General features: G+C 38.2%; 2 protein-coding genes across 2 annotated transcripts in view; one reads left to right on the top strand and one right to left on the bottom strand.

Moving 5' to 3' along the window:
* Positions 1–9,301: 9,301 nt before the first annotated feature.
* Positions 9,302–11,593, bottom strand: LOC131855717 (uncharacterized). The gene has a single exon (XM_059207016.1). The coding sequence runs from the start codon at positions 11,591–11,593 to the stop codon at positions 9,302–9,304; it is 2,292 nt and encodes a 763-aa protein (XP_059062999.1).
* A 6,918-nt stretch (positions 11,594–18,511) lies between these two features.
* LOC131855718 (UNC93-like protein) overlaps positions 18,512–20,927 on the top strand; it is a gene marked incomplete at its 3' end in the record, with an annotated part of 102,326 nt that continues 99,910 nt past the window's right edge. The window contains exon 1 of the mRNA XM_059207017.1: positions 18,512–18,718. The remainder of the gene's footprint in view (positions 18,719–20,927) is intronic.

Consider the following 20,927-nt stretch of genomic DNA (forward strand, 5'->3'; position numbering starts at 1 on the left):
CGTAGTTAGATGAGTAATTTTCGATGTAGTTCTGTGTATATGCACTTCCTAAAGTAATTAAACAATGCTGAATAAAACCGTGAATGAATCGAATTCAACACTTGATTCATTCATAACTCATACACGTGCGACTGTTTCTGAGACTCATCACTCCTCCTCTAGAATACACTAGATTACATGACCTGTAATTTTTTTATAATTGTTACAGTAATTGACAGCTCACCTGATAAGCGACTGTTGAACTTCGACGTTATCACGTTATCATATTACACACGTAATACCACTCATACAGAAGCGTGGCGTGCCTCGGCGGAGTTGGCGGGGTCCCGTGTAAAAATTTGTTTCAGGGCCCTGAAAGATTTAAAATATTTAAAAAACAATTCATATTAAGATACATCTCCTTGCATTTCTTTCGGCATACTAATTTATTAAATCACTTATAACTCGCTTTTTTTTGCTTTTAACATTTGTGAAATGAAAAGAAATGTGAAGTTATATTTTGCTTACGCACGTAGGGGGCCCGTATAATTGATAGCTACGCCCCTGCACTCATACCTTTGTCATCATTTATAAAGCTAAAACGATGAAACTTTTTCATTTGGATTTTATTGGGTTAGGTCATTAAATATTGTTTTCATTATTTCGTCAAGGTCACTATTTTACACGAACGAAGTCGTGGGTACAGCTAGTACCTTATAATTATAGAGTACTAAGATGCTTCATGCCTGTAATTTCTCTGTATTTACTATCTACTACATCATCACTACTACTATTATGTTATCTGTGCTACTACTATATGTATAGGTTATCTAGGTATAAATCTATTTTTCAGTAAGATTTGTATGTAGAATTCGTGGTTATAATTATTATTTTTATTGATATAGATTACTAGCGACCCCGCCTAACCTCAAAATGGTATATTTAAAATCTTTAATATATCTCGCATTTTTTCTATCAAGATATGCATATTAAATTCCTTTTAATTATCTATCTATTGCTAAAAATTGCATTGAAATCCGTTGAGTATTTGTAAAGATGTAAACGTACAGACAGCGACGAGGAATTTTATTTATAGTAAACACTAGTGACTCTTTCCGGCTTCCCACGGATGCATTACAAATCTTTAAAGTCGTCTTGTTCTATATTATAACACGCATGTATTATACATATAAACCTTCCTCTTGAATCACTCTATCTATAGCTAAAAACTGCATTAAAATCAGTTGCGTAATTTAAAAGATATGAGCAAACAGACAACGTTGGATACTTTGTTTCATACTACGTAAAAATATGCCATCTGAAATATACACTCTTTTTCATATGAACTTATTATGTTACTAAACAAAAAATGTACATAAATTACTAGCCATTTCCCATAACTCTATATTCATTTTTAGCAGGGATGATATGGATATGAAATATCGGATACGGATAGGTTTCGGATATAAGAATGATTATTATACCGGACACAGATACGGATGCGGATATGAAATTATTTCGGATTATCCGCTAGTTTCGGATAATTTCGGTTACGGATCTTAATTTTTTGAAGAATTTCAAAAGTAAAATCCAAATAGCTAATAAAATGGTTACATAACACGGTAAAATATAAAAAAACATTCGTAACCGAATCCGAAATAAAAGATTTGGATAATATCGGATAGGGGCGGAGCCTAATTGAGACACGTTATGTTTTATTAGCTATGCTATTTTTTAGCTATTTGTATTTTACTTTTGAAATTCTTCAAAAAAAGAATATCCGCCTGATTCTTAGTTAAAAGATCCATTTTTAACATACTATTCATCTTCACCAAGAATCATTATCATTACCTCATCTTTAAAACTACGCAACAGGTTTTGAAGCGAGAGTGATTCAAGAGGAACGAATATATATATATAACAATTACACCCGTACGAAGCCGGGGTGAGTAGCTAGTTTCATTGAATCCGTTTATATATCATGAAGTACGTGTACTTGTAAATTGTACAATAGTTAATGTTGTTCAGTTATTAGATCTACAGTACGTACATGAGAGTGTTTAGTCATATGCCACAGCGGTGGATGGTACGAGTGGTCTGTGAACGATCATGGACGGCCACCACACACCGCGTGAGCCTGTGCTCATCGATGCAGAACTCACACGCATTGTGCTACCGCCGACCACGCTGTAATTCGCCTCTTTTTGACATAACGCCTATTTCAATCTGGCAAATTAGAGGCTAGTACCTACATCGTAGTGCTATTTAGTGTACGCCACAGTCACAGATAACGTTCATAGTAAGCCCTAACACATAATGACGAGAATAGAATAGAAAAACATTTCAAATAAACATACATTGAAACTCTTTTGAATAGTCATCACATTTTTTTCAATCTACTGCCCATACGGAAAGCTGTCTCATCACAAGAACAACGAGCAAGAACTTGCATGTTGCTCTTTTAAATAATTTTGTTACTTTTTAAGTTGAAGTGTGTGAAGAATAGATGATGAATGTGTGAAGATATATAACATACGTAATATACATAGAAAACACCCAGACCGATGTAAACAATCCGGGAGGAATCGAACCCGCGACCATCGGAAGTAAAGCGGTGTACCTACTAAATCGCTAGACCAGCGAGGCCGTCAATACATATAGGCTATAAATTTCTTGCTGGTGACATTGCAGGCAGAGTCAATATATTTGTCTTCAATAAACCAAAGGGTCTAATATGTGTAAAATGTACATATTAAGCTCCCATGCCTTTTTAAATAAGACTAGCTGTTCCCGCGATTCGTCCGCGTAGAGTTTAACTTTATTTTTCTAAAATAAAAGTACGGCTAGTAGCCTAAGTTACTCTTAAAACATCAGCTACCTGCCAAAAAATGTCCCGTCAAAACCGGTCCAGCCATTTCAGCTTTAGCCAGAACAAACAGACAGACAAAAATTGTTATTTTGGTGTATGTACCGTATTTATATTCATATGCATGTAGTAAAAATAAATAAGCTAGTTTCCAGGGCTGAGGCCGTACATCTGTAATGAGTGTAGTCGTTCTGCAATAGAGCGAATGTGACACTTTGGACACGACATGATGTGCCGTGAATGAAACACGTGTTGATCACGTTTGCTACAAACTATTTTATTTGCAAGTAAATTGGGTACAGCCTCCCATTTATCATGTACAGTCTTTAAATTATGATTCCCACAGCTCCATTGTACTAAAGTAGGTACAATCACGTGTAATATATATACTTATATATGTTAATGTATCATACATACGTTTCTATTATATCGTTTGCATGCACCATTGTATATATGTGTTAGGGATGTTAGGGAGCTCCGTAACCGTAACTATCGGATATCCGATATAAAAAAATATTCGTAACCGAATCCGAAATAAAAGTTTCGGATATACTATTGAGACATGTTATGTAACGTACAATCCGAAATAATTGCATATTCGCATCCCTATCCGTATCCGGTATAATAATCATTACTATATCCGAAACCTATCCGTATCCGAAATTTCATATCCATAACATCCCTGATATGTACATAATAAACTATCGACTCGCCCCGGCTTCGCACGTGTGTACGTGTATTATATATATGAACCTTCCTCTTGAACCACTCTATGTATTAAAAAATCCGCTTCAAAATCCGTTGCGCAGTTTTAAAGATTTAAGCATACATAGAGACGGACAGACAGCGACAGAATAATAATGATACTACGGTGCATGTGGCTTCATGTGGAGAACTGCTCTTATCTTTGGGCAGGAGCACCTGGATACCGGTTCTGTCCCTTTAACTCGGTTCAGAGACGTGCTATAAGAATCGTCGATGATCCCGATCTCTCTAGCTTCGAACCACTTAGCTTGAGACGAGACTTACACCGAATATACAACTGACTATGTTCTGAAGAATTGTTTCAAATGATGCCCACGGCTACCTTTTTGCCATCGACAGGGAATGAATCCCCACACGCTGGAACCTAAGTGGTTTTGGACAGTGCGGTTTCAGAGCAGTTTCCTCCCGCGTACATTTAAACTGTGGAATGAACTATCTGCCGAGGTTTTCTCGAGACACTACGGCAGGGGTGTTTCAAGAAGTGTTTCAGGCGTCCTACAGTGACCTTTTACCATCAGTTGGGCCGTATGCTTGTTTGCCACCATCGTAGTATAACATATGTATGTAAAAATGAGAATTTTCCGGTGATTCTTGTTGTTATAATGTATTATATTGTATTAATTCTTACTTACGCTTTAGTGAGTTTTATGAGTGATACTGTTTTTCGAACGGTGTATAATTGTCTATGAGTACATTCGGGTATAGCTCGGATATGTAAAAGAAAATGCAGATGCAAATATGTTGACTTGAAATCCAGTCAGAATGTATTTTGTGCGGTAAATGATATCGTTTGTCTAGATAGGCAATAGTACTAAAATAAATATACGAAGTTGTGGCTCCGTTTTATATTGCTTTTATTTCATTATTATTAATGGATTTGCGCTTGATCTTGCCTCTTCTGATGGTAAATGATGGTAAGACCTAGGATGTAGCGCGCTTATCCAGAAAATACCTATTCACCATAGATTTGAATAATCCGGGAGAAGATATCTATTCATTAATTTTTTAGACCCATAGAAATAATGGGTATCTTTATCAATTTCAAAAAAATTGTTCAGGTTTGTAGCGTAATTTGGTATTTGAGAATGTCCTAATGATTATAAACCTTAACCGTGGACATTTTTTTTTCGGTCTACTCTAATGCTGTTGGCCGCAGCTGTCTTTTACAGCTTCACCGGACGTTGTTAACCCTGGACAATCTACACAGCGCTATATATTTTCAAGTAGAGGTTGTGTCATGGGTTTGTTTGTTTGTAATACTTTGTTGTACAATAATATAATAAATAAAAGGACACAATTGACTTAGAAAAAAAATAAACATGCGTACAATGGCGGAATTATCCCAGAAGAGGGATTTCTTCCAGTCAACCTTTGAGTTACTGAGAGGAATTGCGCAGTGGTGGAAATAGATACAATAAATAATACGGGTCACAATGACATATATAGACAATAATATACACAGAAAATACACAAATATATACATATACATACTGGTACTATGAATATATATATTTGTGTAAATGCATTTGCATTTTCATTTATAATTTATGTATCTGCAAACTTATTTATAGATATAAACTATTTTTTAGTGACTTTTCAGTCCCACTATCGTAAAATCAAACAGAAACATTTGGCGTAAACGTACCTTGACACAAAGCATAGACTTCGTACCATAATAAAGCATTTTTGATCTGTAAATAACACGACCCAATAATGATAGGGAAATCATCGTCGAGTCGTCCTTCAGCGGTTTGATTATTGTTAATAACTAACATTGTGCTCGTTACACGGCCGTACCTACAATTCGCATGTGCGAATAATTCCCACATGAAATAAATTGTGCTTCATTCGATTGGCGAAACAGTAGGAAAAATGCGCATTACCTACCGTTTGTTTTAGTAACCTTTCATACATAGTTGTCAAGTGTTTTATGATGTTTACCTACATACATTTAGTGAGTTATTGTATGTTATTGAATGGTAACTATAACGTCTCTAATATACCAAATGTGACGCCATTCCTCACTGCCTAGTCACCTAATTTTCTGCATATTGTAATGTTATTAAAAACGTCTTTGCTAGAAGTCAATTAAAGAGCTGTAATCAAAACAAATAGAGAATCATTTACTCATGTCGGACATTTTAGACTCTTATGAACGTCAAGTTTTTTTTTTATTAAATTTTTTCCCTGCTGTCCAGTTTAGCATATTCAGTCCAGATTGAATTGAGACGAACTGGCAAGAACTCAACTGAATTTCTTTTTTTTTAAGTTTATTTACAGTCCGTTATACTTATATATGTGACAATATCTTTAAATAAAAATCCTATACTTGAACAACTATTGCAATGCATGTTTGTAATTTAAGTAGCCTTTGCTAAATGAATATGTTTTAACAGTACTGATTACATATAATAATGTATATCTCATCGATAAATGGGTAGGGCAATATCTTTCTATAAGTAAGGAAGATATCTGCCTCTATCATGATCCACATTTTTTTCGGCATATAGTAATTGTGTAGAAGACGATTTTATCCAATGTTGTCTATGAAAGACGTTTTAAATTTAGACTCCATAAGAAATCTGGCTTGAAGGTAAAGTAAATACAGAAATTACAGAGGTAATTCTGAAACCAGTCCAGATAAATTGACACGGAATGTGGGAGGGGTTTGGAGCAGTTGAATCCACTAAAAACTGGTTCATATATCTGAAATAAACAACTCACTCTAACTGAAGAAAGCAAAGACTACCTACTGTCTTCTGTAAGTGAAAATTTTGACAAAAAAAACAACTTATTTGATTGTAAATTGTTGCATGTTATCAACCGTTTCAAAATGAAGGAGACGCTCAGTTTGACTGTATTTTAGTGTTTTGTTTCAGAACTTTTTCCTGTGATAATCTATTTGAATGATGGAGTTTCTCGTGTGGTCCTTTTGAGTTCAACCGCCAAGATTACTTGTTTCTCATTTATTTACTAGCTGACCTGCGCGACTTCGTCTAGATCGCACTTATTATTATATATCGCCCAAATTACATAATATCTTTTTAAATTACAGCCTATGTGTTATTCTGATATATAAGCTATGTTACTGTAAAGTCTCAAAATCTGTTCAGTAGTTTTTGCGTGAAAGAGTAACAAACATCCATCCATACTCACAAACTGTCGCGGTTATAATATTAATATTGCTATTAATGTAGGTTTTTTTGTATGAACTCATCATTATTAATCCGTGATATATATACATATGTACTGAAATAATAAGTTTATAAGCGTTACATTTAATAAGTTTTTTTACTGCGTTATGATACTAATTCCTACTAATAAATTATATAAATAACTGATATAATTTGTAGTTATTTATGTACGGATCTTTTACGATATCAATTAGATATTTATAAATTGGCTGTAAACATTAAAAACATTGAAACGACCTGAGTCTTAACCGCAAACAGATAAACATAAAATCTCCCCAGTTCGTGAATGGAATTATTTAACTTACTCATACTGTGTCATATCTTATTTAAAACTAGCTGTACCCGTGACTTCGTCCGCGTGGAATTAAACCATATTTTTTTTATATAAAGGTAGTCCAAGTTACTCGTCATTTCATCGGTTACCTGCCAATAAAAGTCCCGTCAAAATCGGTCCAGCCATTTATTTTACTTAAGATTAGCCGGAACAAACAGACCGACAGACAGACAAAAATTGTAAAAAATGTTATTTTGGTGTATGTGCCGTATTTATATTCATATGCATGTAGTAAAAAAATATTATTTCAATGTTACAAACAGACACTCCAATTTTATTTATATGTGTAGAATATAGATGGAAACATTTTTTTTTAATTTTGTTAAATATCTGCCAGCTCTTTTGGCCTATTCTTTTTAATTTAAATAGATTCAATTATAATACTATTTTATTGTCGGACTCCTGTAAATACAGTTGGTAAAGTCGTGGCGTGGTACTTTACAGCTCTGACTTATACTGCAGAAGGGTACTTTAGTAATGTGGATAAATAACTCCATTGCTAGCAATGTACAATGTCAGGTTGACCTCCACGCGGTTCCCCCCGGAAACCATCAAGTTGAAATCAAAGCTAATTTGCCATGGTGGGCTCATCATGTGCTAACTGACCTGACCTCATGCTCATCTTATCATCGTCCACTGGTGCCCCGCCAGCGTATACCGTTAGCACAGACGGGTGTAGTACGCGTTTTCGTCTGGAAATCATCATGGTCAATTGCCATTTTTTTTTGGATGATAATGGAATGGTGTCTCCGCGTGCGCTAACGGTTTACGCTGGCGGGGCACCAGTGGAGGATGATGAGATGAACATGAAGTCAGGTCAGTTAGCACATGATGAGAAATTCACCAGGAATTTATCACGATGGTTTCCAGGAGGAACCACGTGGAGGTCAACCTGACATGGTACATTGCTAGCAATGGGATCATTAGTCCACAAAACCCTTCCCCCAGTGTTTTTTTTAAATAGTATTTATATATATATATATATAGTACTAATCTAAGGAATAATATATTATTCCCGAGATTAGTACTATAACATAAAAAAGACAAAGGAGTCTATAATATTAGTGTAGGACAAAAAATATTTATTGACGGTTCATATTGTAGGAGTTGACTGTTTTTATTGTGGGAATTAATAGTTTCATTCATTTAATTTCATTTATTCACAACAATTTACATTATGTTGAATTTTATTACATATCAAAATTAATTAGTACTTATTATTAAAAATATATATACTATATATATTTAATTAGATGTCTAAAATAAATACATGTCTAATAAGTAACGATGTAAATTTGTATAATAATAAATTTAAATAAATCCATTCTTACATTTGTTTTATAATTCATTAATTGTATAATAACACTTCTTTAATAAAAAATCCTATTAGTTTGAAATCATCTTAATAAACTTTTTAAATTTATAACCAACTTGTTATTATTCTGGCTTTATGTCTTATTATTATTTCCTCCTTTTTTTTTTATCGAATATGTAATATTATGTTAAGTAGTATGTATGATTTTGTGCTGTGTAAAAGTAAATGTTAATAAATGAAATAATATGCACCCTGGGAAGATATGTGACATCTGAGATACAGTATAATTTTATACTAGTTCAGATGGCACAATTACACTTGTATGTTAAAATTATTGACTCTTATGTACAACTTAATTATGTAACACAACCTTTAACTGCAATAAATATTATTATTATTATTTTTTTTTTTATATTATTTTTTCTCGACTTTCGCCGGTAATCTTGGTATGTACGGGTTTTTTTTTTTTTTTTTTTTTTTTTTTAACTTGGAGAAAATCCCTCATGGAGACCCGCCGGCCCCGGGGGAAGCCCGCGGGTACTGTGAGACTCCTACTCACTAAAAACTCCAAGGTATCCCGACGAAGCGCCTATAGCCGGAGTCGCGGGATCGAATGTCAGTCCACCGCAACTCCGGCGGCGTCGGCCCGCTTTAGTTTGCGGGCCCCTTCGCTTTTATTTTGGGTGTCCACCCCACCTCTCTTGAGAAAGCGCGCGGGGATACGCGCGCCACCTTCTCGGGCTTTTCTTGGAGATGCCACCGCCCCCGCGGTGACATCTCAGGCCCTTGCGGCGATCTGAGGCGCCCATGCGCCCCTCCACCTCGGATCGCTTTGGATGGAGCCACCCTTATTGGGCGGAGTCCATCCTGCTCGGCCCGCTCTCACGGTTGGGGGCTTTGGGGCCCGACCGTTTGCCGACACCTTTACCCTTGGGCGGGGAACAGTTCTTCGCTCCCACCCAGTGGTCTGCCGGCCTGCCTTTAGAGGCACACACCACACACCGCGGCGCAGACGCGCATGAGGCCGCCTTGTGGCCGCTCTCCCCACAGCGATAGCAGAGACCGCTGCGATCCTCCGCTTTGGTGCACTGGGCGCGCACATGACCCTCTTCTAGACAGCGGAAGCATCGCAGCTGTCTCTGTCTGAGCAATTCAGCCCGAACAATCACCCAGCCAACTTTAAGTTTTGCCGCGGTGGTGATGGCCTTCACCGCACGTATTGGGGCGCGGACCCAGCAAGCCCCCGCACCGGTAGGATTCCTGCGAACGTCCCCCACCTTAACGTCCTGGACCTGGCAATCCCCGGCGCTAGCAATGGCAGCGGCAATCTCCTCAACGCCAACGGAGTCGTCCAGACCCATTAGACGCATTTCCGCCTGTTTAGTGGGCCTGGAGACCCGTGCCACCTCCTCCGGGACAAGTTCCCGGAGCTTCGCCGCTAGGGCATCCGCCTTTTCCCCGCTGTCAACGCCGGGGATCTCCAGAATGCGGCCACCCGTCACGGCGACTCGCAACCGGAGAGCGTCTATCCCCAGGGGCCCCAAGTCAATCTTGGATTTTGCCTCCCTGAGGATATTCGCATAGGACGCTCCCACTTTCTCAGCCTGCGGGTCCATCGTTATGATGATTGCCGCAGAGCTAGGCGGCCGCAATTTGGAAGGGGCCGGTGCCGATCTTTTATTCGGCTGCTTTCCAGACGCCTGCTTTTGGGACTTCCACGGCTCACCGGGTAGCCCCTCGGGGACACTACTTAGTTTGCCCCTTTTACCTTTTACAACCGTGGCCCATGACGTCGTCGGAAGTTCCGACTGCGCCACCTCCTCTCTGGGCCCACGGTGATCTCCCTGAGTGAGGGCCTTTTTTGGCCCTGGTCCTTTGGCCTTGGTTTTCGGGCCAGCTTGGGCATTGGGGGCAGAACCCCTAACTGCAGTGGCAGGAGCGGCCTGACCGCTCTTCTCCTGCATTATGACCGGTGGTGGAACCGACCCCATCTCCGGATGTTGGAAGGGATACTCCCTCATCTCCGACATGAAGGACGACAAGCGGTTTTTGACTATGCCGTCGACGTCCCTCATAATTTGTGCCCTCCAGGCCTTCATTTCAGATCCCACCACCGGTCCCTGAACTTCTCCGGTGTTCGCGGCGGGAGCTTCCGCCTTCTTAGCCGCCCTTACGGCTTTGTTCTTCTCGGCACGGAGTTCAGCGACCTCCCGCTTGAGAAACTTCACCTCCTGCTCTAGCCGAATGTTTTGTGCCAAAAGTGGCGACGCAAAACTCGGGATTAAGCTCGCCTCTAGCGCATCGACCAGCCGTTTGATGCTGGCCAGCCCATCTTTCATCGTTTTGACGCAGGTCCCTTTTATATTTGCTGATCTCCGAATGACTTCGGTGATCTCCTCCGCATGCTGGTAGACCTGCATCCTGACTGACCTAATAGCCTGGCTGGCCTCAGCACCGCTTGTTGGGGCGGGTGCACCTTGCTCACTCCTGCGAGGGGGCTCGATTTCTGAGTCCCATAATCGCTCCTGGCTGACGACGACTTGTTTTAGGCCTGCCCTGGCCTCCTTACTCCCATCTGTGGTTATGGCTTTGGATATAGCCCCCTTCCTCTTTGGTGGCAGGGATACCGGTTCAATAAACTTCTCATCTTCGTAGAACCGGTAGCCAAACTCCTGGGAGGGATTTGATACCTTTGACCCTGATGTTCGGGCCTCCACAGCTGCCGAGGGGCTCTGCCCAACCCTTTTGGGGGCCGGAGTAGAACGCCCACTATATTCGGATTCCGACCCTGAGTTGGGATCCGTACGACGTCTCTTCCGCCGCGACGACCTCCGAGTACCTATGGACGACGTCTTGGCATCCTCATCCTCGACTAGAGACATGCAGGAACTGGAGAGGTAATCCGATCCCAACGCCAGTTCCCGCTCCGCCAACTCCAGTTCGCGAGCGAACGTGCTGAACGCCGCCGCATCTTCCGCGCTCATTAGACCTCTCATCTCCATCGCCTCACCGTCCTTAACGGACCCAGCATTTCCTCCGTCCTTCACGGACTCCGTCATCACACCGTCCTTCACGGACTCCTTCGTCACACCGTCCTTCTCGGACCTTTCATCAAAGGGTTTTTTGTGTTTGTCATCCATTTTTGTTCCCACGAGTGTGGGGAAAGGTTGCACAGCCGGCGTTGCCCCCTGCTACCGACTGCGGCCTAATACACTTTGGGTGCGGCTGGTGCCCAAAGGTTGGTGCGCTTGCGGCCGGAGTTACTCCTCCGACCCGGCCGCCCCGGGGAACACGCTAACTGAAAGGAATTTCCAGCAGCGTGCTCCGCGTGACGACCTGTCCCTCGCCAGGCACCGAGCTTAGACAAGAGGTTTTTTATAGAGGTTGACTCCTCGCGGCCCCGGGCAATTAAGCCAAGAGCCCCCGCTCCTACACTGGGCCGATAGACGTGATCACCGACACCCAGTGCAGGTTTACGGTTTGAAGCCAGTTGCATTGAAGTGCTGTCCGGCTGCGCAGTTAAGCACCCACCAGACCTGGCTTCCAGTAGGCAAAGAAGAAAAAGGAAACGAAAACAGAAAGACAGAAAAGAAGAAGACAAAGAAAAGAAAAGACGAAGACAGACAAAGTCAAAGAGAAAGATTTGCCTACTCCTACTCGCCGGACTATCGGCCGACATAGTAGCAGTATCCCGAAGGAACGACTACTATCCCGCCCAGGGCGCACCAGAACCAAACCATTGCTCGGCCACCGTTCCCCGCGGACGTATCCACGAGGATGGGGAAGCCTCCCAATGGATGGCCCATACTTGGAGGTTGTCCGACCACGTCGCCCCTGGTATGTACGGGCCTAAGCCAAGTACATAACAATGTTCTATATCAGGTGGATATACAAATGTAGGCCTAATCTATCTGTAGAAACTTTCTAACAATCCGGCATGTATTTAGAACTACAGCCTTCTGTAGTTGGCAGTATATATTAGGGGGCAAGTTCAGGGTATTTAGTGACTGATGCATGTGTTTCGGTATGACACCTGTAGTTGAGAGGACGATTGGGACTATTGTTACTTTTTGTAAGTGCCAGAGTCGGGTTATTTCTGTTTGTAATTCTTTATATTTTGTTATTTTTTCGGCTATCGTATTATTATTATTATTATTATTATTATATAGTCGTATGGACTGGTGGTGTGAACTCTGCTTCAGCACCTCCAGTGTAGATGACACAGCTGAGTCACAAAATGTTGTCTCCTTGTTCTCTCTCTGGTTTTTCTCTCCTCATCAGTTCCATATTCTTTCAGAGCGCTGTAATAGAACGACGACAAGTACGCGTAGAAACTTAGTACAAAATTTATTTATTGATATTATAAAAAAAAATATATATCAGGACAATTCACACAGCGCCATCTAGTCCCAAGCTAAGCAGAGCTTGTGTTATTGGTACTAGACAACTGATAAATACATGGATACATTCTTTTGGTAAATTAATACATATTATACATAGAAAACATCGTACTCATGAATACAAATTAATTTGTACCGTGCGAGGAATCGAACCCACGACCATTGGATAGTAAAGCGGTGTGCTAAACCACAAGACAACCAAGGCTGTCAATTTCAGCATTAATATGTTATATTTCATTTATGTATTTGACAAACCTGAACCTTCTGTTCTGTTCTGTTCTCATCATCATAGATAGTGCTCTATGTACCTAGAACGCATAATCTATAGACAAATAAAATTGGACTGTCTGTTTGTAATATTGAAATCACCGTTTTTACTACATGCATATGAATATAAATAATGCACATACACCAAAATATAATTTTTTATAATTTTTGTCTGTCTGTAAGTTCCGGCTAATCTCTGAAATTACTGGACCGATTTTGACGGGACTTTTTTTATCAGGTAGCCAATATAATGAGGAGTAACTTAGGATACTTTTATTTTAGAAAATAAAAGTTAAATTCCACGCGGACGAAGTCTCGTGTACAGCTAGTAATAACAATAAATGTATTTATTATGCCACCAATGGCCGATTTGTTAGTAATTTATATATTTTAAATATAAAGTTACTAAAATTCTACTTTTATTATATTATATTTAGTAGTACTACACTAACAGTGACTACAAGTTATTACATCTTTGACTAAGAAGTGTACTAACAAAATGTTGTGTAATTGGTAGGTCAAATTTTTCATCATTTTTTTCAATAGTTGCGATCAGAAGGTATCTAATACAGGATCTTTTATTTGTATACTATACGACAAACGAATTACACTGTTAGCGTGTAGACATATTGACATGCTTTCCTAGATGCAGGATTTAGTTTTAATGTAGTACATAACAAAAAAACTTGGTTATTCGTTTTGATATGAAACCATTTAGGACCATTCCTATTGTAAGAGTCAAAAGACAAAATCTAATCTAAGTGACATTTCTGTGTACTATACCTGTGGCAACACATGTTTTTTTTCCCTTTTATTTGTTTCACAGTTTTTTCTTTTTTTTTATATATACATAGGTACATGCGAAAATTTTTTATGATTAAATTTATATATTACATTATACATAATACACATATATTATATTAAAATATATAATAGATTAATATAATATATATATTATAGTGAATACTACAGTGAAAACATCTATTAAAGAATTCCCCTGTATCAAATCGCAGTGGGAGCCTAAGAAATAAACCTAAATATATCAGTATAAGAAAAAAGAAAAAAAACTGGCAACACATGTTATTGTAATGGTTACAATATAAAACCTAAATTAACCTACCTTTCTGTATACTATATTAGTCACATACCTATTTGGGATAATGTAGAGATCATAATACAAAACCTAACATCTTTCTGTTTACCTTACTGATCTGTGGCCTCAATTTTATGGTAGTCATAACATGAAAACTAACCTTCTGTTTATATCACATTGCCTATGGCTATAATACTTATGGTAATGGTCAAAATACAAAACCTAACCTAACCAACCTTCCTGAGTTACCTTATGTATCTGTGACCGTAATTTATATTACAATGGATATGAAGAGAAACAAAACTGTAGAGGTTGCATATGTTCGCGATCCTCAAGAAGCATACGTCGTGGCTAACTATAGTTTTTGTGTAAATGATCATCCTTTAGAATAGTCACCAGGAAAGGAATTTATATACACATAAGTATCTTGCAAGACAGTTTCCGCAACAATAATAAATCGTAGATGTGATGCAATCTAAAGCGCACTCACAAGTTTTGAGTAGTCATGCTCACTAAAATGTCCAGACTTGTAGCGGCGTGGTGGGCTGGGTCATTGGGCTCCCTAATATATGGTCAAGCGCAGTGCTGGCTGGCTCATCCGTCATACTTGTGAACGGGTGCTCCTTGTAGGAGGGACTGGTCTGCTCTAAACACTATGACTGATTTCCTGTTAATGTATATTCAATATTTTTTCTATTTGAGTGTTTAATTGAATTAGTGCTAATTGGTGGTTTGTATTCACTTACTTATACGTAAAAATGTAAAGTAATAATAAAATTATTTAAAAGAGCAACACGCAAGTTTCTTTCTCTTTCTTCTTGTGTTGAGACAGCTTTCCGAATGAGCGGTAGATTCAAATGTGATGACTATTCAAAAGTGCTTCAATGTAAGTTTATTTGAATAAATGATTTTCTATTCTATTCTATTCTTATAATCGTTACAAGATGTCCCAAAAATACATAAAATTATCCCAGTTTTTTCTTAACAATATAACTCGGCGGCCCTATTAAATTTTCTGTTTTTAATGTAGCCACACCCTGATGACAGAAATACTTCGTCTGTATGTTTGTGACTATTTCTAGTGGTTCCTTAGTACTCACCTTTTACCTTAGTTTGTTATGAAAACCGATGTATAGTGTTACCAGCTAATTCTAACAAAAATAATCTATAGCCATTTTCAGAAAAATGTTTATCACTCTTCACTTTAAAATGTCGACAAATAATCACACATTTTTTTTATCCAATCCCATATTTTAAAAACACCAACGTCAGGTATTTTTGTTTATCACTGGCGTGTGCCCTTAAAACTGCTTTGTAAATATCTCGGACTTTCAGAAACAAATTCAAATGTCACTAAATCGGCGGCCATCTTGCATTATTTTTTTACTTTTAGCCCAAATTACAGCCCTTTCGACGCTCTACGAACGACTGCTTGAACAAAATTGATGCAAGCAAAATTGCCAATGACACCGACTTGAGGCTCCATCTTGGATCTTTCTAACTATCGGAATTTTCTCCTAGATATAAATAAAATTGGAATGTCTGTTTGTAATATTGAAATAACCACTTTTTACTACATGCATATGAATATAAATACGGTACATAAACCAAAATAACATTTTATTGTCTGTCTGTTTTTGTTCCGGCTAATCTGAAATGGCTGGACCGATTTTGACGGGACTTTTTTTGCCAAGTAGCTGATGTAATAAGGAGTATTTTAGACTACTTTTATTTTAGAAAATTCTTTTAATTTAGATAAATAAAATTAATTTCCACGCGAACGAAGTCGCGAGTACAGCTAGTAATTAATAAAATAGAAAAATAACAACAAATTGAGGATGACAATGATTCGATTGATTTTATTTCCGAGTTTCTCTGTACCCGCTTTAGTAATATAAGTGTTAAATGATAAATTAAAAACACAGCTGCTTGATTAATGGTACAGTTATAGACATCAGATTCTGGTGCGAACTGGACAGATACGGTCCTCGGAGTGACGGGCGCCGCATCAGCATCCACATCAATTGATTAATCATACTTGTGAGATGAAAACTATAATAACAACAAAAATAGAATTGTACGTGTAGATGATAGTTTATGATTTACCTATAGACATTACATAGTAAAGTATTCTTAAGTCTTTAATAGTTTATTATTTACCTGTAGGTAAACTATTAATTAATTAATATTAAAGAAAACTATTAATTAAAAATTAAAGCTAGAACGATGAAACATTTTTCTTCAGCTACATTATTACATAGTATAAACAAAGTCGCTGTCGCTGTCTGTCCGTCCCTATGTATGCTATCTTTAAAACTACGCAACAGATTTTGAAGCGGTTCATTTTAATAGATGGAGTGATTCAAGAGGAAGGTTTATATGTATAATATATGTACACCCGGGCGAAGCCGGGGCTATTGGGAATATTGTAAAGAGATATAAAGTTTGTAAGTTTTACGTTCGGGGTATTAGCCGAAACTGAACTGTTCGAATCCGATTTTGCAAATTTCTTTTAGTGTTGGATTATGCAATTTTCGAGAAAGAAATTACTCAAAAAGTTGTATTATATATGTTATATTATTTTATTATATAAGACAATTAACACAGCGCCATCTAGATCCAAGTCAATCTAGCTAAAGCCTGAGTTATGGTACCAGATAACTGATACAAATATATAGATATGTTTTTGGTAAATACCCAGACCGAGACAAACAATTATACTCATGAATACAAATTTGTGCCGGGCAAGGAATCGAACCCGCGACCATCGGAAGTAAAGCGGTGCTAAACCGCTAGACCACGGAGTCGTCATCTAAAGAGAATATAAAAAGGAATTATTTGATGTTTTGTTTGTAGTGGATATTAAAATAGTCATACGTACTGTATTTTGAAAAATCTTTCACCACTAGAGTAACCAGCGAGTAGCGGACGCTGTTTCATGACGGATTCAAATACACTACATACACCAAAATAACATTTTTTACAAATTTTATCTGTCTGTCTGTTTGTTCCGGCTAATCTCTGAAATGGCTGGACCTATTTTGACGGGACTTTTATTGGCAGGTAGCTGATGTAATAATGAGTAACTTAGCCTACTTTTATTTTAGAAAAGTAAAGATAAATTCCACGCAGTCGAAGTCGCGGCGATAACTTGTTGTAAATATAGTGAAGATCTGAAATTTGTTTAGTATTTTCGAGAAATATTCTTTATCTGATTCTTTAGGTGGATGCTCAATAAAAAATTTATAGAACCCAACTTATCATAACTGCCTGAAATTAGTGTTTACCACTTTTTTTCTATTTAGATATTAAAATTCATGTAGGATCTGCTTATGATAGTCAAGTTTCTGTGTAGTCAAGTTAAGTGGCTGGTAGTGATTGCTATTAGCATTAAGTCAGCCTATTGTACAAAATCAATAAAGTTTTAAATAAATAAATATACTATAACTGAATGTTCATAATATATGTACATAAGAGGATACAAAGTTCAGGAAATTTCATAATAAAAACTGCAACCAATTCGTCAATTGGTATCACTTTGTATTTAATTCGAATGCAGTTTGTATTAAATAAAAAGTACATATGAATGTACTTCATATTTAATTCCTACAATTGAATGTTTACATTTTAATTCAAGCTGAATATTTTATATATATAGACCGTTCTACGTACATACACATGGGACACGTGAACGTTGACTTTTTTCAGTAGTTTTTCTGTTTTTCAGCAGACCTAAGAGATCATTGTATTAATGATTTATTGTTATTAATAAAGTCAAACGTTGTGTAAAAGAGTTTTATTGTATTTTTAGGAGTCGTATCGCAGACTATAGTGTAGTCTTCTGTATAGGTTTGTTTCAGATGTTTTTGCTCAATTTTTTTTGACGATATTTTAGTTTATTATATTCATATATTTAAAATTAAAATTCTTGTTGTGATGAATCTGTTTCCGTATGAATAAAAAAAATGTGACTATTCAAAAGTGCTTATATTAAGTTTATTTCAATAAAGATTATTTCTATTTCATGTTTGTGAGAAACGTTTACCAGTTTCCATCAGATGGTTTGTCAGCTTATTTTACATGTAATGGTGTCGAGTCCGAGATGCGTTAAAAAAAGGCTCTTGTATTTGTATTTTTGTATTAGTTAATTCGTGGGGTTAGATTTTTCAGCAATGTTCAGGGCGGGCGTCGAAGCGGGATGCGCCGGCGCAGGCTGCGGCCGCGGCCGCGCTGCCGGCGGGGTGCGCCCGCGCCGTCATAAGGTGCCCCCGCACCTCGCGGCCTTCAGTTGAAGCCGAGAGCCGCTAACGTCAGCACGCCTCCGCGACGCCCACTCTCGCCACGACCCGCCGAGCGACCGCACGCGAGTGTTCACCCGCCATCCAGTCGCCCTTTCTCTCGAGCAGTGCCATCGTACCGCGGTACGTGAATGCAAAACCGGACCGCTCTCATCACGGGACACCTACGAGGGATCCGCAGCTTGGACCTCTGAAACGTTTCAACGGGTGAGTACCACATTGTAAACGGCCGATGCGAATGCTGCGTATGCGAGTTTGCGACGATGGACCGATATATCGGTTTCGGTTCGACTTTCGAAAAGGTGCACACCTCGAGCGGCGCGGCAGGCGGAGGCGCCGCTGCGTACGTTTTCTGCGATCGTCCGCTGCGGTCATTCGCAGATACTTGCATGTCGGGGTACCGTCGGACAGTCGCCGTTCCCCGACCACTCCGACCACTAGTTGGAGCACCAATCGGCCACGGCGCGCCGCATGCACGACGTCTAGCTGCTAAGGTTAACAGCTCCGATGCTATTTGTTAATATTCAGATATGGTGAAGTAATATATACGAAGTCACGACCCGCTCGTCGCCGGTACTCGCGTATTTTGCTAATATTGTATGTGGGTAGGTAGGTACGTTTAAATATTTCATTTATATTGATGTCACAGTGAAAAGTGGCTCTCGATTCGACTCGACGGTCGGTTCTTTTGTTCCCGCATTATGTCAGCGGCCGGTGCGAGGCACAAAAACCTATTTTAATGACTCTACTGAATTGTTGATTTTCATTTAAATATACTATAACATTAAACAACTAGACATGAAAGAATTAAATAACTTTTTTAATGAACGCCTTTATTAAACTATACATCGTAGCCAGAGATTTAAAAAAATGAATTTGTGTTAACTCAACTCAACATCTTATTGTACAATATTTGTTTTTTCCTAATGGAAAAAGCGTAAATATAATTAGATAATAATATATTTGTATATCTCTTTTGTAATATATAAAGCTACATTAGGGTCACTAGACACTAGAGACTATTTGACATAGTCGTTCTCCCAGAAGGAGTTATGGGGGGGGGCGGGACAAAGGTATCTGTATCTTTTGCAAATCAAAAGGAAAATCAAAGATGGCGGTCGAGATAGGGTACTATATGTATGATGACAATTTTAAAGATTTAAGCACATATTTAAGGTATCTCGCGTCCCTGCAGTGAGTCGATGTTTTATGCAAGGGAAATGTCGTACCTAGCCTAAATATCCCCATTTTGGGGTAATTTCGGTGTGAGGATCCAAAAAGTAATAAATTGTTTTTTGGATAAAAAATATATATTCTTTTGCACTTACATATATGCAATAATAAAATATGACATACTTATAAAAAATATGAGCAAGGGTGAGCACTATGAGAGTGATGAGGATTTGCAATAAAAACATATATGTTTTTGTCAACCAAAACTATTTGATTTAAAAAAGAATCATCAACGACGCTTCCCGTGTCTCTCCAGACCCCGGCAGATAAGCTACCTCTTGTCTGTCAATACATTTCTTAATACCATAGTGTATACAATAATGTAACAATACCTACCTCACTATACTATAGTTAGTAGGAGGTGTGCTCAAAAGAGTCTAAAATTATGTTTTTTTCATATTGAAAATAAATAAATAATTTATATAATAATAAAACACCTGGACACACCGCCATCTAGTTCCAAGCTGAACAGAGCTTGTGTTATCGGTACTACACAACTATTATAAATACTTAGATATTCTTTGTAAATACATAGAAAACACCCAGACCGATACAAACAATCATACTCATGAATACAAATGTTTGTACCGTGCGAGGAATCGAACCCGCGACCATCGGATAGGATAGTAAAGCGGTGTGCTAAACCACTAGACCACCGAGCAAAGAATAATCCGTCATTAAATATATCCACCATTAAGGTGGATTCTTTTGTGTCTATACATACATATATCATCCGTCATACTCGTGAACGAGCTGCTTGTAGAGACTGGTCTGCTCTAATCACTACGACAGAGATTTTCTATTTGAGTATTTAATTGAATTAGTGCTAATTGTTAGTTTGTATTCACTCACTTTAACTTAAAATGTAAAGTAAGAATAAAATTATATGAAAGAGCAACACGCAAGTTTCTCGCTCGTTTTTCTTGTGATGAAAGTTTTCTTTCTTTCCGTATGAGAGGTAGATTAATAAAAATGTGATGACTATTCAAAAGTGCTTCAATGTAAGTTTATTTGAATAAATGATTGTCTATTCTATTCTATTCTATTCTATTCTATTACATGTTTGTGTTGCATGTAGTGAAACAAAGTGTGTGAAGGTACGAAACGTGCCTCGCGGCGACTGACCGGGTCCTATTGGTAAATATTACAAGTCTTTGATTTAGTAAGTTGCACAATTGTACAT

The sequence above is a fragment of the Achroia grisella genome, unplaced genomic scaffold (genome assembly GCF_030625045.1).
Source record: "Achroia grisella isolate CSIRO2021 unplaced genomic scaffold, CSIRO_AGI_Agris_v1 utg1470, whole genome shotgun sequence".
Classification (NCBI taxonomy): Eukaryota; Metazoa; Arthropoda; class Insecta; order Lepidoptera; family Pyralidae; genus Achroia; species Achroia grisella.